The sequence below is a fragment of the Diadema antillarum genome, unplaced genomic scaffold (genome assembly GCF_040938485.1).
Source record: "Diadema antillarum isolate AM-2024a unplaced genomic scaffold, OU_Dant_1.0 seq00000720_RagTag, whole genome shotgun sequence".
Lineage (NCBI taxonomy): Eukaryota > Metazoa > Echinodermata > Echinoidea > Diadematoida > Diadematidae > Diadema > Diadema antillarum.
In genome coordinates this window covers 1,308,045-1,334,311 of record NW_027271624.1, presented here as the reverse complement: position 1 = coordinate 1,334,311, position 26,267 = coordinate 1,308,045, and the positions used below count along the sequence as shown (strand labels likewise).

The 26,267-nt window shown below is 37.9% G+C and overlaps 2 protein-coding genes across 3 annotated transcripts in view; one reads left to right on the top strand and one right to left on the bottom strand.

Annotated features, from left to right (window-relative positions):
* Window positions 1-11,772: 11,772 nt before the first annotated feature.
* Window positions 11,773-18,168, bottom strand: LOC139738101 (monocyte to macrophage differentiation factor-like). Its single transcript, XM_071648769.1, has 7 exons — window positions 18,060-18,168; window positions 17,214-17,295; window positions 16,308-16,465; window positions 15,441-15,515; window positions 14,101-14,202; window positions 13,373-13,442; window positions 11,773-12,021 (listed from the first exon to the last, which is right to left on the bottom strand). The coding sequence occupies exons 1-7, from the start codon at window positions 18,077-18,079 to the stop codon at window positions 11,785-11,787; spliced, it is 744 nt and encodes a 247-aa protein (XP_071504870.1). The 5' UTR covers window positions 18,080-18,168; the 3' UTR covers window positions 11,773-11,784.
* A 7,282-nt stretch (window positions 18,169-25,450) lies between these two features.
* Window positions 25,451-26,267, top strand: part of LOC139738051 (uncharacterized) — a 187,391-nt gene continuing 186,574 nt past the window's right edge. For both annotated transcript variants that reach the window (XM_071648714.1, XM_071648713.1), the window contains exon 1: window positions 25,451-26,047. In XM_071648714.1, coding sequence (XP_071504815.1) covers window positions 25,868-26,047 — 180 coding nt within the window. In that variant the 5' untranslated portion in view covers window positions 25,451-25,867. The remainder of the gene's footprint in view (window positions 26,048-26,267) is intronic.

Below are 26,267 nucleotides of genomic sequence, written 5' to 3'. Positions count from 1 at the left end.
TTTTTGATGGTTGAGATCTTCTATATGACTACAGGAGTCAACCATCTTGTCATGCCTAAACCTAAACTCTGACTTGAACCCTATGAACCTCTTCCTTCCACAGCCCCCTCCCCCCCCCCCCCCCATCCCCGTCCCCCTCCTGCTCCCCCTCTCCCATCACACGGTCACACACAATCCCTAGGTGAGTGAATCAAACAGATGTTGAACTCTTGCCAGACTATGGGCCATACTGCACATCGCAAGAACAGGTAGAGTCACGAGTCTGTACTGGATTTTCATCATATGGCCTATACCTCACCCTTGCAACAATTTAACCACTCTCTATACACCACACGACGTCCATGCAGCCCAGACTCCACACAGTAAAATCAGCTGACAGGAACTCTCTATACAATAAGTAATATGTCAAGAAGCGGAAAAGAAAATGAAATGTATAGAATGATGATGAACATAGGAAAAAAGAAAAGAAATCAAACAATGAAATCTGTCAACTTACCAGTAGAGCTCCCTCATGCACACGCACACAGGCAAGTCAGAGAGACAGGAAGTGGATGTCCGTGATTAGCAAATTTGTCCGCCGAATATCAGCCCACAGGTGGTGGGGCACGTCAGCGACTCACTTGCCAGCAGAAGCCAGATTAGGTGGCGAATGATCCCGAACGAAATCAGTGCAAAAAAAAAAAAAAAGTTACGAAAACAAGGGAAAGAGGGGGCAAGCAGAATTTTCCATGCGAGCAGACGAGGTAATGTTGACTGAAAGACCGAACAGGTTCCAACAGATCAGTATATCTTCCTCAGTGAAAGCGAACAAGCTTTAGATATAAGAGAGGGGAATGGGTGGGTGGAGGTTGGTGGGGGGGGGGGGGGGGAGGATTCCTTAATCTCTCTCTATCTACAACGCAAATTGAAAACAGCATTCACAAAAAATTCACTGTCAAAGCTTCCTTATCCAGTCAGACTAAGATGGGGCCGACGCTTTTTACTCTGGCAGCACTACGTGTATGCACAAACTTCCCCCACGCACACTTTCAATGTTGACTATGACTGCCTGATTTGTGGCTAGTTTCAGTTTGCAGTTCTTGGGGGTGGGGGTGGGGGGATCATTGCAAGTCATTCTACTTCTTACCATGAATTACATCCTTAGAGAGTTTCAGGATATAATATTTTGGACGAGAACTTGCTTGTCAGCATTGCACGGAAGTATGAATACAAAGATATCCTTTATCAAGCCTATCATACAGTAGTCTGTATGCAGGATTGTTACACTGCTGAAAAATGTCATTCATAAAAACAAAATACAAGCAAAATGAAGTTGGTAGGCACAAAAGAGTGATGGAACTGACTGATCGTAACATTTTTTCCTTTCTCCACTGCGTAAAATAGCTCACACAGTATGATTTAAATTTTCAGATAAATGATCTGATTTATGTGTTACTCAAGACTACAAACAGGGGCAGGTCCAAGAATTCCAGAAAAGGGGTCACAAAAAAAAAAAATGTATATATATATAAATAAAGGGATGTGCATGCGCCCCCTTTTGTTTTTTTGTTTTTATTTCTTTTATTTTTTTAAAATGAATAAAGGGGGGCATGCGCCTAGTGCGCCCCCTCCTGAATCTGCCACTTTCAAAAGCAACTGGAAGGAGTGATTTAAAAAGTCTCAAATGAAAGTCCATTTGCATGCAATCATAGCATCAAAGCGTTACACAAATAATGGGTAGGAAGTTTCTGCTCTTGACGTAGAGACCTCAGGAAGAATTTCCACATACTTCCAGTTGCTCAAATGAATTAAACAAAGAGGAATGCAAATAAAATACACAGCATGTCAAGTTCATACCTTAAAAAGACACAGGTGGAGATATGTTGAAATTGGCTCAGAAACTCAGAAACATAGAGCAATCATGTGGCAAGTTTGTGTACACCTACAACAGTGACAGCAGTGACCTCTATTGCAAAGTTTTCTGAGCTTTAAAGGAAGCAGGACTAATTAGATCATGGCTTTCATTAACAGGCAAAACAAAGCAATGCACAAAAAAGTGGTGCCTGGTTGGCACTGTTATGTTACTCTTTAAAAAGAACAGCAAAGAACAACAAAGACATACTACACAATGTATATCGTCGGTCTTATGCCAAAAGGGCCTTAAACCACTTCCACTGTTATGCCAAAGGGTCCTTAATGCCATAGACTTTGTACACTATTAGTGCCCTTTTGACATAACAGTGGAAGTTCTTTACGGCCCTTTTGGCATAAGGCCAACGATATGTTCGATAATATTCTATCGCATGCAGAAATGTGTGGTCAAGAGAACTGCATGTAAGCAGTACTGTACGAGCTGAAATTTTTGTGTACAGATATTTTCGCGAATTGCTACTTGGAGGACATTTGCGTGTGTTGTTAATTTCGCAGTTGCGACGGTCTATCTGAACGTAACTATTTGCGCGTTGTTATTTTCGCGTGTTGTTATTTTCGCGGTTCAAAGGCAATTCGTGAAATTCGCGAAGATAAAACCACCGCGAAAATTTCAGATCGTACAGTAACTGATGGGTGTCTCCTTAGATCTATTTCACACAGTGTACTTAGAGAAGGAACAGGACAAACATATCTATATTGTGATGGTACAGAAAAAAAACCACAAATATACAATATATACAGTATATATATATATATATATATATATATATATATATATATATATAGATAGATATAGATATCAGAGACTCCAACTCTCCCGTTTTCGACGGGAGATCTCCCGCCGAAAGCCCATTTTTGCAAAATCTCCCGTTCTCCCGCTTGGGATTCAATTTCTCCCGCCCTGGCTCTGTGTCTCCTGCTTGAAATGATTTCTTACTTAGTATCATCGTATATGTTGAAAAATAAGCCTTGGATAGCACGAGAGAGCATCTAGAACCCTAGAGCTTCCAGGGCCCTAAGCGGGCCCTAAGGACCCCGGCAGCAAGGAACTCTGGGCTTCACAATCGTAATGTGCGTTTCGCGCACATCAAGTTGGAGTGTCCCGTTTGCTAGGGGTTTCAGGCGGGAGAATCTCCAGATCAGAAGGTGCTTGGGGTTGGAGTCTCTGAGATATAGATATAGATATATACACACACACACACACACACACATACCATACATATACTAACTCTGGATCCAGCTTTTGGAAGACATTGGTAGATACGTATTGTTAGCAATTAAGCATTCGATTGAATGGGATATGATATAGATGAATCAAGGAGATACAAATTGTCTCCCTAAGGTCATATGTGTATATAGTAAATAGGTAGAGTAAACTATGTGCTGTGATTGGTTGAATTGCATCGCGTGATTGTGGACCTGCCACTATACTGAACGCTTTCAATGCACCTACGCTTTATGTACGCAGAGCGAGGGACGTAGTAAGACAAGGCCAAGCATTTCAACGTATGCGCGTGTGGAGCACTGGACACAGAATGTAGCAGTTTATTATATGCGAGTCTGCTCTGTGCAATCTGCATACAGTACGCAGCCGGCTGTACCAGCGTCGCGCTGTACGTACATATAAAAACAAGGTTGCGGTTAACTCTGCGTACGCGTGCAAGAAATCAGTACCGGTACAGTGAGTCTAATGTTAGATCTAGGGCCTAGACCTACGGAAAATACCTGTACATGTAGATCGAGAGACCTATTTACTATAACAATTAGGGCATGTTCTATTGATGCACCAGTACTGGACTGTAGAACTCCTAATACTAAATTATCCCTCTTGCAGTTGTATTCACCTCAGCCTGCGGCCTTGGTGAAACAAAACAGCACTTGGGATAATTTAGTATTTGTCATTCTACAATCCAGTATAGTGCACCATAAAGCATGCCCTATTTGTATAATAATGTCTCCCTCAATCTGAATCCATAGTTATACACAATCATCATTTCATAACTGTAGAATATGAATCAAGGTCCAGTCAACAATACTGATACACCATCTCAGCTTTCTTTCTTTTTTTGGTCAAAAACAATAATATTACAAAACACAGCACATATATCATCCTTTGCATTTCAATTATTTAATTTATCATTTTGAGGGTACATAACCATTACAGCAAAAGTGATATAATTTATCTGAACATAAAATTCCCTACATATACCAACATTCACTACACACATTGACATTGTCTACTCTTGACAGATACATGTACCTTGGTGACACTACAAGTGTTGAAAATATCACATTAGGTAAGGAAGATTTTTTTTTTTTTCATATTTCCACTTAACTATGTACCATGTGCTGGGTGTTTTCAATCTGTCATCAAACTTACAGCATATTATTTTCACATTACTTGAAAGCAGGTTTTAGGGGGGCTGAAACATCTCTTGTCCATTTACAGACATTTTCCAAGAGCCTTATTACCTTTCCAAAACAACAAAAAATGGCATAAATATGCATTCACATTGTACAAGTAGACCAGTAAGATATATTTCTGATGCCAATACTACTGTAAATCAAAGCAAGCACATCATCTCGGTTCCCTTGTTTTCTCTGATATCACACAGCAAAAACACTTTTTCTATACCCAAGTCGACAGCGAATACGTACAGAGCAATACGATTGATTTCTATAGTTGTCCTGAGGTAGATCATTTAGCGGAGTTTTGGTTTATTTGCCAAATGTTTGCCACAGAGAGCTGACTACATTTCAGAAAGTTATGATTGTTTTGCATCATATTAATTTAGATCACTGTAAATCACTAGCAGGGTACAGTCACTGAACAACATTAGATCACGTGGAACTTGACTGCAGAAGGTACACAATCATATTTCCCCACAACATACGTTTAGCGGTGACATAAAAAGGAAAGTCTGACAAATCACCTGTATTAAAGACACTTTTCTGCAAATACAGATGCATTTTGGATATGCCTCATTATCATAATTTATTCTAGTTAGTTAAAACATGTAAAGTAGCAAAATTATTATCATACACTGTATACACATGATCAAGTATGGATAGGTGGAGAGTCAAGATGCAAAAAAAGAACTATATGATTAGAAAACAAACTATCCTCATCCATATTACAATAGTTCCCTTGTTATACGGGCTGTATACTTTATAGGCCATATATCGTGCAGGGGTATTATGTTCTCAAATTTTGTGAGTCTGGTTCTTTTAATTCACAAGAATATTAACTCTGATCTTGACATGAATGTAACATGCAAGCATACATGTACTGCTGCATGTTATACAGAGTAGATGCATTCATGATGATTGTATACTTCACGCATGCTAATTTAACCACCCACAAAATTGCCAGGAAGTCCTGATTCAGCTTTAAGCTTGCCTGATGGCATTACATACAGTATTTCACTGCTCCAAGGAACCTGAGTAGGCCACATACAAGTCTATGAGAACAGAAAAAACCTGTTTGCATTTAAATAAGCACATAATTTTAATGAAAGCTGCAATGATACACATGTGTTTTATGACCCCAGTTTTCATATGACAAACTCTTTCATCAAAAGTAACTTTTTTAAAGATATCATCTGCCATACCAAAGACAACAACAACAAAAGAACATGATCTCATTCACAGTGCTCTTTCTGACTGGAGATATTTTCCTAGTTTTGCTTGCTATTGCTTGGTCTACTCTACAACATCCCACACTTCACGGGGAAATCACATTGTTACATGATCATATGAATGACATTGCAGTTTTCTCTCAAAACATCTTTCTATTGCAGATTTATGATATGATACACAATACTCTGAGAGGTTTAAATGCCATGTTGTCTGTTTCTCCTCTTCTTTTTTCTTTTATTTCTAAACAAATAGTTTGTATCACATTATTTGAGAAAATCTGGAAATAACCCAAATTTCCATTCTTGGGACAATAAAATTTGGAGTTTATATCCAAAACAATTATTATGAATTATTATTATTAAAACACTTCTTAAACTTATACCCTAACAAAGGGAATTCACAAGCTGGACACATAATTGTGGCAATTCATAAATAGGATGACTGTAAGGAAAAGAGGTGAAGTATGTTTATAGTTCCAATTTAATTGTGACTCATTTTGATTGTGCAGAGAACACTGTCTATGTGCTTGTTTTTGAGTAGGAAATTGATTTGACATTCACACCAATGAATGAGCAATCAATTTTGAAGTATGGTAAGTGGTACAAGGTCTACTGATTAGAATTGCTGGAAAGAGTCAATCATGTTTCAGCAATTCACATCCTATCAATAGAAGGTGATAAAGTAGGACAAAAATAGTTACTTATTCAGGGAAGGAAATACATGTTTTAGAGAAACATCAGACATTGATTTAAAACTGCTGAAACCAAGCCAACTCATGTCTCGTCAAGTCACATGTAAAAAAGAGGTGATAAAAGTACAAATGTAGACAAAAATATAAACATATTCGGGGAAGTAATAAGAGGAATATCAGATATTAAGGATTCTGAATGGCAAGTTGAGAAGTGATGTGCATCTATTTGATGCTTAAACTAAATCTAACAACTCCATCATGACTTCTGTACAACCCATTCAAGACAGAATGACACATCCAATTGTCTTCTCATTTCACATGCATTCATTTTCTCCCTCTGTAATTATTGTATGAGGGTCCCTTTCTAAAGTTATTATCTATACCTCTGCTATGGTTTTACGTTATGATCACTCCAAATATTTCATTGAACTGGCAACTCTCTTTGATTAACATATTGGTCACATGTTTTCTGAACAACCCTTTCAGTACATATCGATACATACATGGATATCAATGTATTTTAAGGCAATTTAATTGGACAGAACTATCTTCCCACAAATCTGTTATCATCACCCGATTTTCCTAATGCAACATTACAGCTTAAAGAACGATTTCATAAATCAATCATAATGTGAACAATCATAATGATGAGCGTGCCATTTCAATACTGTGGCAGTTTAAAATCTCTCACATAGAAACCTACCATCATAACTGCATTTGTAAGCATTGATACTGCTTGTTATTGAGCACACACACCAACACAACAATAAAAAAACTGCTGCACCCCTGCTCTGCAGCTTCTTCCACACACTGGTTTGGTTTATGTTGTGGGGTGCAGCAACAGAGTAGGCTTGAAAAACTGCCTACAATGCCAGAAGTGCTAAAACTTAAAAATGCTATAATGCATGTACACATAACTAACTGTCCACCGGCGTACGAAGGTTAATTGCACACTGTTTCATACACTGTGATTGCTGTAAATTGTTCGACATGTGAGGTAACAGAAAAGGTGCGATATACAACAAGGCATTAAAACATTGACGGGTAAACACTGATTTATGATGTAGCTGCCATTTTTTTTTTAAAGGACAAGTTCACATTCATAGACCATGTGGGTTGAATGAATGCAGCAGTATTAATAGAACACTTCAGCAAGAGTTTGAGGAAAGTCGGACAATCCGTTTAAAAGTTATAAATTTTTGAAATTTCTGCTCAGTCACTGCTGGATGAGGAGACTACTATAGCTTGTGATGTCATATGTGTTCAACGATATAAAGAAAATATAAAGAAAATTCAACATATTTTCACTTTTCTTGCATAATAAAAGAACACTGGACTTCCCTCTTTCAGAAGGCAAGGGGAATAATATTAGCCTTCACATTGAATATACATCAGTGACGAGTAGAGGAAATGTACACTTTTTTTCAGAAAGTAGAATTTTTTGAAATTCTCTTTATGTTTTCCTTATAGTGTTCTAAGCATGTGACATCATACACTGTAGTAGTCTTCTCATCCAGCAATGACTGTGCAGATACTTTAAAAATTCATAACTTTTGAACGGATTGTCCGATTTCCCCCTAACTTTCACTGAAGTGTTCTACTAATATTGAGCACTGCATTCACTCAATCCACATGTATATATGAAGACTTGTCCTTTAAGGAAGAAGTGATCATTCAGATGAATGAACATCAAGATTACCAATAAATCTACATTTCAGAATACTTAATAATGATTCATACATCAGTGTGGACCTTGAGGAGTAAGGTTTTTACCTGATGGTTTCATTGACACCAGGAAAAATTGGATAGAAAATGTACAACCAAGTGTGCTGATCAAAATATATGCAGATAGTCACTATATATCTTAAGAACAGAATGATGGTGTTACTACAACACAAACATACAGACTCCCTACACCTGTCTTTTATTAACGATGGTGTATCTAGATACTTTCAATCAATGTCTTGATTCATTAATCAAAACAAAACAAAAATGAGATGATATAATTTATAAAGCAAGCAAAAAGTTGGAACAACTTCATAAAACTGAGTTTTCAGCACAATTAAGTGATGGACTGATATCAAAGAGTTCACAATTCTGAAAAAAGGAGAAACATATATATCCTAGCAATTGTACCAATTTGGCGACTGCATGATCTCATGTAAGCATAGCAGACACACACATACTTGTATATGCAAACAAACTCTACATTTCACAAAATGTGTGTATATATTATACATATTCTTTAAATGTTCGTTTTGGTATTTTGGTCACACACATAATTATCCAACACTGTAGATATGACTTGCCTGATCAATCAAAATCTATAGGTAAATTCATTGATCTATACAAACAAATCTCTATAGTTTACCCTGTAAAACATCAATGTACATTCTTTCCCCACTCATAACTGTACAGATGTAGCAGCCATGCCTTGACAATTAATTTATCTGGCATAACACACTGATGATACAGACCCTAAATTGCAACATACTTCAGAGATTTTGGACAAACACACACTCATTGCAGCCTACCTAATAGATGACAGCTGATTTGGTATGAGATGGCATTTCAGTACCCGGTCTTCACACATAATGTGTGCAAAAGTAGCACATGCTTCTAAGTTTGGTAAGACTCCCTCATCCTTCAGAATTTGGAAGATGTTTTCCCAACTCAAAGGAAATTTATAAAATGCTTCAATTCATCACCAAACAATGATATTGATGATTTTGCAGAAAAATTGTCACAACTATCCAGACACCAAAAGCCATCATTTACGAAAATTGGACTGCAGTATTTAAAAATAAAAAGGCTAAAAAGGTACCAACCTGTCAAGGTCTATAAAAACAAACAAAAAACAACTATATTTTTTTTCTTGCAATGTTTACATACAGTCTCTAAAGCAAAATATATACCGGTAGATATTTCAATTGACATGATCACTCTGTCAGTTCTATTTACAAGCTAAAATGTAGTCAACTACACACACTTTCATATTAAAGAGTCTCCAAAGGTTTTTGAGGTAATAAATAATATATTCTAGAAAGTAATACATCATACTTTCTACACATGTCAAACTTCATTTCAATAGGTGCTGAAGCAGATAACAGCCACAGACATAACAATTACTTAAATTCAGACCTGTATCATCAAATCTAATTCAAGCAAACAAACGATGGGGGGAAAAAACCCTCATATGATGAATGTATTCACATACTGCCACGGCTGAATTGGAGGTTTGTTATCCGCTGCATGGAACAAAATAATTCTACAAATCTGGACAGCACATTTGCCATCACTTCATGTCACAATTCAGCAGATATGAGGTATATCAGATTTTAAGGGATATCAGAAGATACAATGTATCTCAGGTAGATTCAGGGCCCTGGTCTCAGATACACTGCAGGAAATATATCAGTGAGCCTTGAACAGAGCCTAGAGGAGGTAACTTGGCACAGCCAACTACACAGACTTTAATCAACATTGTCTTTAGTGTCATATGATAAAATAAAATTGTATCTAGTCTGAACTTGCATAGTGGGTTAAGTATACTTTGTTTAGAAAAAAAAAAATGAATACCAAATATCTTTAGCAATGCAATTTTTACTTAATGTGAACATTCATGAACTCAGCATATGCTTTGTGTTCTCATATTGATTACTTTAAATGGGAAGAATATGTATCAAGCAATGATTCTTTGCTGTCATTATCACTGCCATTGCCATCATAACAATACAACAAGCAAAGACTGATGAATTCAATAAGAGCTGCCCTGGGAATAGTAGTTTTTGTTCAAGACAGTGATACCCTGGTCCTGAGTTCAAGCACCAGTCTTGTAAGCAGGGCTTCCTAAAATCCTACACAATTCCCACTGCTTCTCTTTCCTAAAATGCACATGTGACATGTCCCTTTAATTCACTTTGATGTGGCAAGATGAGAACATACTATGGGTTCCTCTGATATGAACATTCAAAGGAGGCTTGTGGAATGCTACACAATTCTATTTGGTAGAAAAATACACATATCATTATACACATATCTTAATACTTTGGATCGAATAATAGCACATCCTTGGGCGATGAATATCCAAGTTACATAGCACATTAGAATTTTGCACATTAATTCATTCCATAGCCAGAACGCTATGCTAAAGCAATATATCTTGATATTTTCGTGGAAACTGCACATTTATTCCACGGCAAACTTCTATTCTTATTTCAAGCATGGACTTCATCCATGCCTGCAACATGATGTGGACAAGGGAAATCTCCTTACATATTACATTTCACTGCATTCCTTTTTCCTTCCAACAATTCTTACAAGGCCACGGATAATTACATTGTGTTGCAAATTCAGCACACTCATACTTTCACTTTAAAATAGACAAACTAGCAGGTTTCATATAACTCGTATCTATCAAATTACTGCAAGTTGGTCTTACATAAGTGTACCAAGACAGATTTCATCACATACCTTTTGGATGAATGTGTCTCTGCCATTTTTGCCAATTGGTCCTTAATAGATTTTGCGACACGACATAATATACCCAGTATATAACAGTGAGAATACACTTCATGGGCTCTTTTTACAGACAGTTGCACTAAGTTCTTTTTATCAATGCAACAAGGTCTTTAGTGGTTATTTCAGATGGTTGAAAAAAATATGGGGGAAAAAATTACTGCTAATGTGAGTAGAAGACAAGCATTTTCCAGCTGCTAATTCAAGCTTACATGAATTGTAGTATAGTTGTGATATTTCAATGAGCTGTGAAATAGGTGACAGAAACACTGAACATAAACAAAAACAAAAATAGATAAACAAATACCCTGAAAGGTGTTGTTTGAGTTTTTTGACATTTCTGCATATGTACTGGCATATGTGCCCACCTGTTGGTGACATGAACTTGTCAACAGACACAAATAATCTATTCTATGGATGAAAGAAGGGGCTTGTTTACAGGACAAATAAATAAAGAAAGAGAGAGAGGGAAAAAAAGAAAGAAATGTCTTTCAGTCAACTAAACACAATTTTCTCACAATCTGACTGTGCAAAAAATTCCACCATCTCACATTGACAAATGGACTAATTTTTGAAAAGGATGACAAAGACCTGTTCAAAGTTTCTGTGTAAAACAAGTTGAGGAAAATCCTGGATGGAGACAGAACTGCAAACATCCCAATATATTTCAAAAATTGCCAAGAACAATGGATGACTGTAGAGAATATTGCCCATGAAGCAAAACAAAACAAAACAAAACAAAACAAACTGCATAAACAGACAAAAATCGAATCAATCCCAGTTTTCATCGTAACCATGCAACATTCTATTGACTTGAGTAGGAAACACAGACTGCAGCATCACACATCTAGTCTTTTCTCATCAAAGTCCAATTACTACTCTCATGATCACATTTGCTTCATCAAAAACAAGAGCAACGGATTTCAAATAGATAGAGAAGGTGGGGATATATAATTTCTTTAAAAAAAAAATAAGAAGGAATAAAAAAAAAAGAAGGATATCACCTCCCTCGCCTCTGCTCATGATCATGACAGCTCTGTGATGCAGTCTGGTAGGTGACTGGGCTCAGCGTCCATCCCCGGTATGCGGCATCCAATGAGGTACTTCTGGATGGCAGCGAGGTGCGTCCACGCACCCAGAACAACGAAGAGGTGCCAGATGGCATGGGCGCATGGAATGACACCGTCACACTTGAAGAAGAGGACACCAAATATGTAGAGGGCCCCGCCCAGGGCAAGTTCATATGTTCCATTTTTCAGGGGCTGTAGAATAAGGAATGGAGGACTGCATGAATATACAACTTTTATGACAATAGTTGCCCACTAACTCCCTTGCACTGCCTGATATGTAAACAAACCTTGAATAAGAACGAGGAGTGCTAACCCTACGCAACCTTGATTTTGAAAGTTAGCAGGACACTAGTACTGAACAGGAAAATGATGAAACTCATAAACTCTTCTCACTGCAATTATGGTCAAATCAATGTCGACATGCATTTTCTCCAGTAAATTTCCAGTATGTGACTTTATCAAGCATATGAATAACGCATATTTCAAATTTTCACTCCATATGTATCCAAAGAGAAGACAGAAAAAAAAAAACCAATACATTGCTGAAATATGTAGCATCTTGATATAGCCAGCATCTCTTTTAAAAATGATATTCATAATAATTCATACATGTATGCACGTACAAATATCTGAACATTGCATTTCTGCTTTTGTGAAACAATGCACTGTATCTCCTGAGCCATACTTCAAAGTGTCTTAAACCAAAGCAACAATTTCAATGTTAATGCTAAATCAACTTGCTCATGTGTCTCTTCACACCACTTCAACTCAGGCTCTCAAACCATAGGGCCACATGCATTATCCTCTCATCATAAAACTAGGAACTAAATATTTAGCATATCAGTACGTTTACTTTAAACTACTTGCTAGGTTTAACCACCCATCATTGGCATAAGCTACATTCAGACGGTGATCCTTAACTTCAAGTTAAGCTGCCTTCAAGGATAAGCTCTTGTCCCTTAAACTTCATCACGCATTCACTCGACGAAGCTTACAATCGAAGGTAGCTATCATCAATGATAAGCTCCTGCCCCTTTACCTACAAGCGAGTCCCTCTTGATGATAAAACCACAGAACTGGAAGTTCGCGATTACCCCAGTAAGAGGGGACACTGTATTCATATTTGGGAAATTGACCTGGAAGTGAAAGGGAATGTGGGTTCACAAAGAGGTCAAGCTTACCTTCAAGTTGGTTGATTTTCGAGCCCACACAATGCTTAACTTCGAGTGGGGGTCCTCGCGGCTCGTGGATAGAGCATTAAACCTGAGAAATCTTGTAGTACCTATCTTCGAGTTAACTTTTAGTTAGCTTAACTTCAAGTGTGTCTGCACAATACTTAAGAGCTTATCCTCAAAGTTAGCTTTTAACTTAAAGTTAAGGGTCACTATCTAAATGTTACTAATGACACAGAGGTGGATGCTGAGAACAAAAGAGTGCCTCTGGCATCATTCATCCAGAAAAATCCACAAAATGTGTGACTGGAGGCAGATTTGGTGCACAAAGGAATATTGCACATCAACGCTACATGGGATAGTGATCTTACCGATTCCATGACTACCAAGGCAGGAGCTGTGCCGAGGATAACATAAAATATGGTTTCCAGTCTCTTGTACCTAGATGGGAGATGAGAGCAGGGGAGGGTGGGGAGCAACACAAAGAGAATCAATTATTACTACAGTGACTTTGACAGGAATGGCAATATTGTGAAGATTATGAAGTCCGTTGAATGCAGATTTGTCACTTATACAAAGAGCAACAAACACTGCTTCTGAAATTTAATCATCTTTTACATTATATCAGCAATGGAGAGACTTTTAGGGGATTATGGTTCTATCAGCGCTAATATAAATGTGATACAAGATGAATCAAGAGTACAATTTAATGATACTTAACTTAGTTGGACATCAGAGTACAATGTGAACACACCATATACTCTGCATTTTCACTTTCACAACATGTAGCAAGTCAACTGATATTTGCAAAATTAAAAACTCACAAAAATTTTAAACCCCTGTGAAAGAAATGCAAAGCACAATGCCTCTAAGGATGATACTTGCTAGCTCTTCTCTTGAATAAGGATCTCTTGATTGGCTCTCGCTTGCAAATTCAACCACTCACTTAATTTTCTTTCAAGTCCAGGTTTGCAAAATGCATGGCATGTACAGTACATGATGAGTTCATTTACAATGGTCAGAAATGAATAATATAAATTTATGCACTACCACATGAATAAACCAGATAACAAACAAATGAGAATCTATGCATACTTACTTTTCATAAAAACAGTAGGAGTAGATGATGCCAAGCGTTGCAAGGAACCACATGCACCAACGTAAATGTGAGCCAAAGAATCCCACATCACACAAAGTCAGCCTTTTTCACCAAAAATGATGCAAAGAAAATGAGAAAGTGTGAAAAACTGCTGCAAGAGGAGAAGCACCCTTGGGTATGGATGGACAGAAAAATTAAGTAGTACTAAGCATTAGCAGCTTCAGAGGGGAATCCAAAAGTTGCAAGCTTAATCAAGTAGTGCATAAATCAATATATGGGCAGGAAAACACACAGTCAAATGAACTGACTGGGTGGTATCACAAGTGACATCCGATGTTTAGTGCACTCCCGTTGTAACGAACATGGTTATAAAAAAATTCCAGTTACAAAAGAGTAAAAATTCAGGCCCCAACATTATCCACGCTGTATTTTTATCATTCGTTCGGTTGTGGCAAAATTGTGATATAACGAAAGAAAATTGTCAGTCCCAAGGACTTCGTTATAACGGGATTCTACTGTACCAAGAGAGAAAGACAGGTTATGGAGTAGGTCGAGAATTGATTGTCATTAATTTTGTCTCTCAGTTCATTCTACCATCTACCATGTACCTTCTACTATGGTGAAAGCTTCAATGTATGTTCTTTAAAACACCTTGAAGTAAGCACTATCCAGTGGTCAAGTAAACATTAGCCATGTGTACATGCAGTACATATCCTCAACGCTAAGATAACCTTGATGCTATGATAGCCTTAACTTGTCGAGGACGGGCTGATTTTGCTATAACACGCATTTCCAATAGACTTGCGCGAGTATACTCAGTATACTCGGGACTCATCCTCAACTGGTTAAGATTATCTCAGATCAGGTTCACATGCCAATTTTAACGTCACTGCTCTTACTTGTGGTTATTCTTGCTTACTCGCTGCTATGGACTGCGTGTAAAAAGGGCTATATAATGAGAAAGACTTATGGCGATAATAGTCACAAGTCTGTTCACACGGCAGCTGGCCACAAGCGTGGTGGGTGGTCAACCACACTGCGTGCGAAATCTTGCTGCCATGGAGCAAGACCATAAGTTTTGTCATTGCCAAACTTATGTTTTCTCACTTGTGGCTATCTTGGTTCTATCTTGTAACCACCTCCGTTCAAACAGCATTAAGTTTGGCTATTGTGGCCAAGATAGCTTCAAGTCTATCATGGCCTAAAGATTATAGTCCTACGTCTGAACCCAAATAATATTTTGAAAAAATACTCACACACACATACACACAAACTGAGCATATTGTGATGGCAAACATCAAAAGTAGGGGTAGAAAGGGGTGATGATGATGAGATCTTACCAAGGAGTGTAGGAAGCAGCAATGAAGAGATAGATAATGGCTCTGTCACTGATGTGGAGGTAAAACCTCAAGGTTCTGTAGGAGTGAAATGGAAAGTGAACATTATCTGATGTTGACATAATGGAGATTTGTGAGATATTCCATATCCATATGATCACAGAATGTACAGGGCAGTGATCATTAGAGTACTGCTTCACTTTCTTTCACATCAAACATCCCTCATTTACCTTTACGAAAGAGATTTCTTTTCTCCATCAATGACTCTACTAAAAGTACATTAAGGGAGTTTCACTCGAATAAACTTCCAAATTAGGAAACTGAAAATTATTTTGATTTGTCCTCGGTGTGCTGGGCAAACAGAGAAAAATAAGAGAATACCATTTAAGTCTGATGACAACACTGCAGTTTATAAGATTCAAACAGACTGCAAAATTCAGTTATCATCCGCAAATCAGGCATTTTGCAGTAATGCTTTATAACAGGAGTCAAGTTTTATTCAAATTGTGACAAAACAAACGACTGAAAAACTGTTGTGATGTACTCTATATTGTATCAAATTGTATACAATTTCTTCAAGTGTAAAGTACTGATGGCCACTTCTTGTTAACTTATCATCAGCAGTTTATATACATGTATGTATTTTGTTATTTATATATTTATCTATCTATTCATTTATTTAATCATTCATTTATTCATTCAATCAATCAGTCAGTCATTTATTATCTTATGTATTTATCTAGATTCATTTATTCACTGAATTATTCACTCATTCATTTACTGATCAATTTGTCTCTTCATTTATCTATGTATTTTTAGTGAGGGAATTGAACGTGGAAAAACACAGGTAGGTGGAGGCTCTGAACTCACCTCGCATGACCTGACCAGGAGACAAGATGAAAAACAGTGGAGACGCTGAAGAGCAGGAAGAGGGCCAGTCCAAAGGTCTTGGCGCTGATTTCCTGGGGCATGTTGATGGCCTCCTGGACCAGGTCTCGTGTGGCATAGACGCAAGGAACAATGCATATCTATCCAATTTGTCAGGGAAAGAAAGCACAGGAAAACAAAATGCTGTAAATCATGGTTAACCCGTTGAGGACAAATCCCGAGTATACTCAGGCAAGTGTCTATGGGAAATGCGTGTTGCAGCAAAATCAGTCCATCCTCAACGGGTTAAGGAAGAACAAAAGTTTGTAACTGGTATTCTTCAACAATGCAGATAACAAAGCCAGTGATGAAAAATTCCACAGAGTAAAACTGAGTAAAAATAGGGTTCTGTGAAACCAATACTTCTTAAAATCTACAACATAGTTTAATCACTGTTCTTTCTTTCTTTGAGGTAATGGCTTTCAATTTTTGAATTCTTTCCTTGAACATCTTGGGTATATCAATAGGCCATGCATGGTTAAAACAGATGTTACAAATTTCTTTACGTTTTATTACTGATTAGTCTCTACTACTGTTTAGATAAAGATTTGTCTTGCTTACTATCTCTCTCACATTCACATCCACACACTCTCACTTTGCACAAGGATATTACAGTTCTCTTGTCTTCAGTGATATATGTTTATACAATTTATACAATTTATTCATATTTATACACTCTATTCTATTTCTTGAGCAAAATTGTGAAGTGAATGTTTCTATCAAGAAACTGTATGATGATATCAGAGTAGAGCAAAAGGCATAGAAGAAAGATCAATCCACAAAATGCTGTGCAAATGAAGTTTGCAACTGCATAGAGGTAGTGCACTTTTTAGTTTTATAGAAACTCACTCCATGCGTTAGGCAATTTGCCATGTGTTCTATGTTTGTTGGGACATAAGCTTCATTGGGCTTGGCTGGGTTGTTCTTCCACCTATTTCAAGAAAGGCAGACAGAAAGAGAACACAAAATAAAAGAACATATGGCAAGAAAAAGTATGTGAATTCAGTGGATACACAGATATATAAGTAGATCACTAGTAATTACCTGGTACGATACACACCACTGAAGACCACAATCATGCCCAACGGCAAATAACGCCATCCAAAATTCAACCGCCTGCATGCTACATGTAGAAACCTATAATAAAGAGACCGTCTATGCTTTTGCGCACGGTAGAACCTTGGCACGGGAGGTCGAACCTTGGTGCGGGTGCCATAAACTTAGCTCTAAAATTTACAATTTACTGCTAATTGCTAAAATTTACATTAACCAGACCTTGCTTGCCTTGCACTCTGCCAAGCAAGTTAAATTTAACTTTCATAATAAAAATTTCAATTCACACGCAGAGCCAGAGCATTCAATTGCATCTGACCAGGGATGCATGTCATCACTTGCAAAAGATACCTAGACTGTCGAGTGGTACGCTACAAAGAATAACTTTGGAGGACGACGACAGCATTGTTTCGTTAGGTCTGAACTCTCTGACTCTGAATCTAGCACGTTTAAAAGTGGAACCCCGATCTCCATGAGCTCCAGCACGGCTCGCTCGGTTCAACGTATTAATTAGCTTTAGTTTACATAACACAAGTAGCTGCGGGTGGGACTAACACCACTTCCTAGAGCTCTGCGCTATTTAACAAGCTCCAACCAGTAACAGTACACATGATCACAGTTTTTGTTGATCAGTTTGATTACCTTATATGACTCCAACACATGGCATTCACTTTAGGTCACAATTTGGCCCCAAATATATGTGGTTTCAGCTCAAATCCGCTGCAGACAGCGTCTCCACATCCGGTTCACCCCCCGCGTATGTGTAAACGATAACAGTTGAAATCGATCGATTGTAATCGCACTTGTTTCATGAAGAGGAGGAGGAGGAGATATCTGAAAATATGCGGAAGGCTCGTGAATCAAGAAGTTTGAGAATAAAAAAAAATCTTTGTATCCTTGTATGTAACTCACCTGTGTAGAAAATTTTTCATTGGAAACCAAGATTATTGTTTTTGACCTGGATTCTTGCTGGAAAACATTCGTTTGTACATGTATACAGAATGGTTTAGTTTTCCCCGGGGGATATGTTAGTTTATTGAATGAATTTTGGAGACGCACCTAAAAGTACTCTGGCTGGTGAGGGATTAATATGGCAGGATTTCTCATAAGATGTATCCCATCTGGACATCTGACTGTTGAACAGTTCTTCAGAGGATTCAAACAGGTGTCTATCTGAGCAAAGTGGCGTCTTAATAGAACTCTCTGATGTAGATTCCTTGATGGCCCCTGAACCATATGTGCCTGATCTCATGAGCGTTTATTATTTGCTCAGTGTAATGGCAATATTAAAAAAAAAAAAAAATGATGGTGGTAAAAGGATTGTAGCAATATATGTGGCAATATATAAATTATGACCAAAAAAAAAAAAGCAATCATAGTGATAGCCATATTTATAATTAATCGGATAAGGGTAAATTTAATAAAATTGCTATTGAGTGTGAGCCTATGAGCCTGTTACGTGTCTGGTTATAAACATGTAGGTAATAGGATTTGGGATCGCTAAGAATTCCTGCATTCTATTTCTTATTCGAATACACTATCTCTATAAGTCCCACACTATTGAAAAGGTATTGTTATTGTACTCTACAGTGATCATTGTTATCAATGGTCATGAGATAGAGGAAACAGAAGTCTGTAAGACGTCATTAATTACCATGACCAAGGAGCTACTACAGACCATAACAAGTCCTGAAGAGGATTTGGTACTTTACTCCGGAATACAGTGCCTGAATAAAACAAATAGCGCCCTCTTCAAACTCTTGCAGTACAATAATGATGCCGCAGGCTCGAGATCACTCGATGCTTGATATTTTTTTGTTCATTCCTAACAACAACGACGACCGCACGGCCATTTCGTTTTTATTTATTCTTTTTTAAAATAAAGCAAAGTTCTTTTTGTTCCAATCGTTCCTATCTAGTCTTATTTGCTAGAAATTAACGGCGAAATGTTAGCATATAATGATAATATGATGACTGTACCCACAGACCGATTATTTAACCAATGAAAAAAAAAATCGTAATAGATTATTGTTGTGATGACGAAAATGCTGGTAATAATCATGATCTTCATAATGATTGCAATGATGATGTTGATGATGATAATAATAGTATTATGATTCTTGCATTCGCGGGATAATAATGATAGATATAATGAAAAATCAGTGATAGATATAGATAAGAAATAAATATGATAACAAAATAATAGAAATAAAACAAATGATAATAATGACGATGATGATGATGATGGCAATAATAATGATAATAATAATAATAATGATAATAATAAAACACTTACATTCCTGCTTTACTGCTGCTGCTACTATGACTGGTAATAATAACAATTAATGATAATGATAATGACAATAATAAAGATGATAATATATTCACGTCATAATGATATGATAACAATATCAATAATAATCATAATGAGAATCTAATGTCATCATCACCATCATATCCAGGGCTCGACACTAACGGCGGCCCGGTGGCCCGGGGCCACCAAAAATGAAAGTCGGGCCACCAAATTTCCCAAAAGGGCAAATTTGGTGGCCCGCCTCGGGCCACCAAAATTTTTTGAAAAGTATGTCAATAAATTCGTAACTTTTTGCGACGGAAATTAGCAGTTAAATTTGTTTAAAGGATGGATAAAAAGGACTGAATGAGTGCCTGAGAGTGAGTGTTGCAAGTTTGTTGAAGTTTATTTATGAGTAGATAATTATGTCCAACTTCTAATTCTTACTATCATAAAACTTAAATATTTGACTCATTAAAAACAAAAGGACTGTTAATGTTTTTTATTGTTTTTTCGGGACACCAAATTTTTCTCTCGGGCCACCAAAAATTTGAAATTTAGGATTTTGGTGGCCTCATCGGGCCACCAAACAAAAAAGTTAGTGTCGAGCCATGATATCACACTACTGTTATCATCGTCATTATCACCATTATCATGCACTATCATGACTTTTCTTCTTGTTATTGAACATATTGTGTAACCGTTTATACGAGGCGTCAGCTGGAAAGCAGCTGTCAGTTGTCAGAATATCCGTCAGTGATAACATATAGCACTTTACCTCTTTTTTTAAGACAATGATTAAGTTTCGAGGGACCCTTGTCAAAATGATATTCTCTCTACCACCTGGTTTCCAAAAGTTCACTCTCTTCGTTACATCCGTGAACCTCTAACTGACCTGCTTCGTCATAAATTACTGTCTTACATTAGTACTGTAATCGATTTTATTTCCTTCTATTCCATATAAATATTTTAATTTAGAATGAGAATAGAGGCCCCCATCAACTTCACTGCCATAAAACATTAGTAATCAGACGTAAAATGTCACAATTTAATTGTCTGTGTATTAATCAAAAGATGAAATTCAGATAAGTTCATTATGGTCAGTTCCTCTTGACCTAGCTCTCTCCCCCACTTTCTCTCTCCCTCTCCCCCTCTCTCTTTATCTCTCTTCTCTCTCTCTCTCTCTCTCTCTCTCTGTCTCTCTCTCTCTGTTTCTTATTTTTTTCTTGTCTCTAGCCCTTCTTCTCATTCTTTATCTCTTTTTATCTCTCAAGAAATGAATAATTGTCAACGATTACCGAATGTAAAGACGACATAAACATTTGAGGCCAGTGTCTTTTCATCAGTCTGCATTAAGTTTTCTATCGAATGGCCAATGATACAAAGCTTAAAAAGGGAAGAATGAAAAGGGTAAAAACTAAGATGTCAATACAATAAACATCTAGAGTGTTTTTTTTTTTTTTTCGTGTCAACATTGGATTTTTTTTTCTCCACTCGACCGGTTGAATGCCCTATACATTACACCAGTTGGAGTGTTGTTGTTGGGTTTTTTTTTTTGCTTGTTTTTGTTATTGTTGTTGTTGTTGTGACTGTCGTCTTTGTTGTTGTTGTTTTTTATTCCCTCATGACATCACGTACTCTGTGGGATACTCTGTAAAACGAGGAATGTTCTCGTACATTTTTATTTCGCGAATTTCACCAGAACCAAGATTCGCGAAATCAAAATGCAGGTGAAAGTTCTTGTCTATTTTATACGCACTGAATGTTAAAGGAAACTCGCGAAAATTTCATGCCGCGAAAAAGGCCGTCGTCTCCAATTTGCGAAAATTATATTGTCATGCCGCGAAAATATCGTGTTTTACAGCATAGGTGCGAGAAGGTATATGACGGTTGTGATCCGTGCACGTTAATACTGACAATCTGCGAAGAGGTTGTCAATAACATGTCAGTATTAATTTTATGACAATATTGTCTGAAATCAGTAGATTTACTAACCGTGCGGGGCTCCTCACAGTTACACAACACAAATTAATGTGGGACAGTCACTGCTAGGTGTAAGAAACATAAATTTTAACTTGTACTTAAAAAGTAAAAGGACACAGAAAAAATGAGATATTGTACACGGTATAGAAATGGATCCTAAAGTTTAGTGAGTAAAACTGAATATCAAAATGATGAAATGATTTCCACTATAGCATCGTTAAAGATACATTGCGAATCATAGCTCCCTCAAACGTAAGGAAAGAGAAATGAAACAACCATGTTCCTTTACAATTCATGCAATTATACAAAATCATCATTGTGTTCTTTCTTCCATGAACATAATAATATATGTTTATCTTGTTAATATGTGGCAACAATTCGAACAAAGTGGCATTACAAAAGTTTCTTATCGCACCTCCAGAGAGATGGCGCAACAAAAGTAAGCTTTTGTCCTCAACTGGCGGCAAGGAGAACAGCAGACATAAGGCTCTGTACGGGAAGTGATGGAGCGCCCTCTATTGATAACAGGGCAAACATGAGGTCAACGTTGATTTTTTTTTTTTTTTTTTTTTTTGATTCAAGACGCATCTCTGTACCCAGAGCTAATAGCTGTTATGTTTACGGTTGACGACGGTATTCTCTTTTCAACCCTCAAACAAGAGCCATTTCTATTTCAATATAAATTGAAAAGGACATGTAACGATACTCCCTCTCCTTTTTTTTCGCTTTCTCTCCTCCTTATACTTCTTTTATTTCTTAATAGAGCACATGAAAGGGGTAAAAAATAATACTTTCGTTTCAATTTGCAAAACATTTGATGAATGTATACTATTGTGTTACGTCCATCCCTTTTCTGGCGCGTTTTTGACGCTTTACTGTGGATTTGCAGAAAGAACTTTGGTCGAGCTGTTAAAAAGCGCACATTTCTAATTTGCATGAAGAATATGCCGGGAATTTAATCCCGGCACACAGTGTATGTTTTAAATATTAATCATTTATTTCACACTTGAAATCTTTAAACTGTTGCTTTTACAGAATAGATGTCTTCATGCATGCTGCCATGAATCAAACAACACTTAGAGACGAAAACTTTTCACAGTGACTTGGGATTATCAACAAGATAGCCCTTTCATATCCGACGTTACAAACTGATTTTTTTTTTTGCATCTTGTATAATAAGTCGATCATTATGCAGGGAGGTGTAGCTACTGGATCTAATGTCTCTGCGAGATAAATCGATGTGGTGATTATAATTATAAGACAAATATCATCGTGTTATTCATTTCGTATTCTGCATCCTTCCTTTGATATATTTTATACAACATTATGTCTTTTCTGTAGATCTGCGACAAAATTAATCTGGTTATGTCGAGTGTGAGTGTGCTTGTGTGTGTTGCTCTGCGACGCGAAAGCTAAGACAACGCACCCTCCCGGGTTGGACAGCGGAGAAAGCTGTCTCGCGCATGTGCAGAACACCATTTTTGGTTCTTAGCGTCGTCTTAACGTTCGCGTCGCAATCTTAAGCTCAAATTTTGTGCGACGACAGACGTTGTGCTAGAAAATGTGAGAAGACTTTGGGAGGGCAGGTATGGGATGAATTGGGCCTAATGACAATCGTTCGTGACAAGATCATCTGTGGCTCTCGAGAGCCCTCGAACCGGAAGATGAATAATCTCATCCCTTAGCCTAATTGAATTATGGGACGGGTTCGTGACAAGGTGTGAACGAGCCTGTCGATAGTGACAATTGATGGTGTCGACCGAAAAGGAAGAAGCAAACAGCAGCAGCAGCAGCAGCAGCAGCAGAAGAAGAAGAAGAAGAAGAAGAAGAAGAAGAAGAAGAAGAAGAAAACAGAACTGATCACAACAGACGTCTGATAGCGGAACAGGGACTCGTGTGCTCCCGCCAATTAAAAGAGTAAAATAGGCCTATCTATGGATTGTTAGCTGAAATCAAAGAAAATTGTGACATCGGACAACAAATCCCTTCCTGCTAAAAGTTGATCGAGAACGGTCGAGATAAAGGAAACGATATCGATCGGTCAATATATTATGATTGGCCCCCTTATTCCAAACAATCATAAGGAGAGGTCCTGCCTGAAATCCCATGACTTTAAAACTTCGTCTTTAAACTGTCGTTAAACATATGCAACAAAGCAGCTGTAATTCTCAGTAGAAACCTTTTTTTTGGTTGAGCGAGCTTTTCCTTCAAATTTTCTGTTGTTGCTGCAGCCAAACAACAAAATAAAGCTCAGTTTCATTAAGTTGTTGGACTCACATAATCAGAACACTTTGATACAAGATGTGATCATTGTCTCACGGACAGCGAAGGCTTGGGGTGGTCATCATGATCAAGGGTGATGAGGGAAAGGGAGGGATTTGAAAGGGGGGGGGGCAGGGGTGCTAAAGTGATGACACTCTTGAACATGTCACAGCTGTTAGGCTGTCATCCGAAGAGTGTCTATTTCACGTCTGGCGCAGCTAAAAGTGTGTTAGCCCACCGTGCCATATCATGCAAAAGAATATTCGAGGGGCTATTATAGCGGCGTGGCGTCCAGCGGACAGGCCCGTGATGTCCCCGGCAGGCAACAGGCGCCTTCCTGACGGTAACTTCTGATGATTCTCCCGAGTTGAAAATTAGAAGACTCTTATCTCTGATAAAGATTAACATTACGATACAACTAATTAACAGCAAGCTAAATATACCATATTATGTATAGGGGAAATATGCAACGGTTGCCAATATGAAATAGAGACCTACAGTAAAAATGTTCTCTTTGTATGGAATGTGCCTCCTGTTGAAAGTCATTAATGAAAACGTTGGACTCAAACCAAAAGATCTACCAAAATGATAAATGAGCAAAAGTAAATGACACTATTGTTACTTTCTCTACAAGGGTCACAGTGGGGACCTCAAGGGATAGCCATAGAAAGGTCATGTGACAGTGAGCGTTGCGTGCGCGTGCGACTGCGGAAAAAAAAAGTATTTTCACCTGAATATAATACAAATTCATTATGTGCTGATGATGTGTGGTATGACACGATGATCATCACGACCAGCACGTTTGACAAACGAAAAGAAAGGGTACAATCAATACAACTGCTACATCCGAATATTAGCGAGATTAGGCCTACCCAAGTTTCCAGAATACGAATATAAAAAAAGGACATGTGACGAAAAGCGAGAGACGTAGAAAAAAAAAATCCGTATACAAATGATATTTACGATTTTTGATGATAGCAATAACTACATACTACTGAAAACAATGCATTATGATTATCTAGATATACTATTAAGTAAATTATTTGAATTGTAAAAATTAAGTCGCCTTCAAGATTACCCGAAAGGTGATGCTGAAGTTCTCAACTACAGTATCCATAAAAACAAACAAACAAACAAATAAACAAACAAAACATACGGTTTACTTTATAGTGAGGAGATAGAGGTGCTGTAGTGCTTTGCAAGGCTTACACGGCCATTGACGTATACATTGTATAATGCGTACGCGCCTGTTGCGGTTTTACGAGCCTTCACTGAATTTCTGCATTCTTACAGTTTGTAGGTGGATGATGCCCACTGTCAGTGCGTGAAAAAAAATAGAAAAAGCATCTATCTCGTAGCTGGCGCTCGCAATGGGTGCGATGTTGTACCCTTCAAGCACCCACAATGCGATCGCGTTTTGTGCGTAAGCGAGTTTAGCAAGTGGTGGACGTATTGGTGGTGCTGTGCGCCATAGCTAGCTGGCTGCATGTGCAATCGCGTCAATTTTACGTGTGTGTGAAATGTGTTTAGTGATAGTCCATACGCCTCATTCGCTGCGTCAAGTGTGATGCCCATAAAATCACGCATATGACGAGGAGCAATGTCGTGGAATAACTTTACATGGATACTCGCAAGGAGCATGAAAGTCCTAATGGGTGGAAACTTATTCATTTAGCCGGGACTGGATCGCCAGAGATCGAAAAGAATGTGTTGATTTCAGCTGTTGATTCCTCGCGTTGAAACCTCCTCCTCCACAAGTGAACACCCGCAAGACTGTACTACTACCAGTGGTGAAGCCAGTGGTAGCGTGCATTTCAGTCGCCGGGGCGTCGGCCGTTGTCACTTTTGGTGTGTGTAGGTACCTGTACACAAACTGTGTACTGGCTCACCGGTCATCCTGGCCCTCCTGTCTATGAGTAACCGACGGTCCCAGATAGTCACCATGGGTTTCCCAGATCGAGGAGAGGAAAACCTGATGCGGCAGACGTCGCGATGCAAGAACTTCCAGCCAAACATGTTCACCAAGACCAAGTGCCAAAACTGTTTCCGAACTCGGGAGGCACACGACCTCGGTGATGATGATGGCAGTAACGTAAGTCAATGCTATACGAGGGTTCTTTCAGTTCTTCGTTTAAACGTAGGCGTATAGGCTCCAACTCCTATAAACTGTAGAAATGAAATAGTCAACATGTTGTACAAATACTTGCAACAATTGCCCTGCTGGCTACAGAGCATCTAATCACTAATGTCCTTATTTTGTGTTGTACCCTGGTACTACTACTAACTTTACGGTTTGCAAATCATCAAGAAAA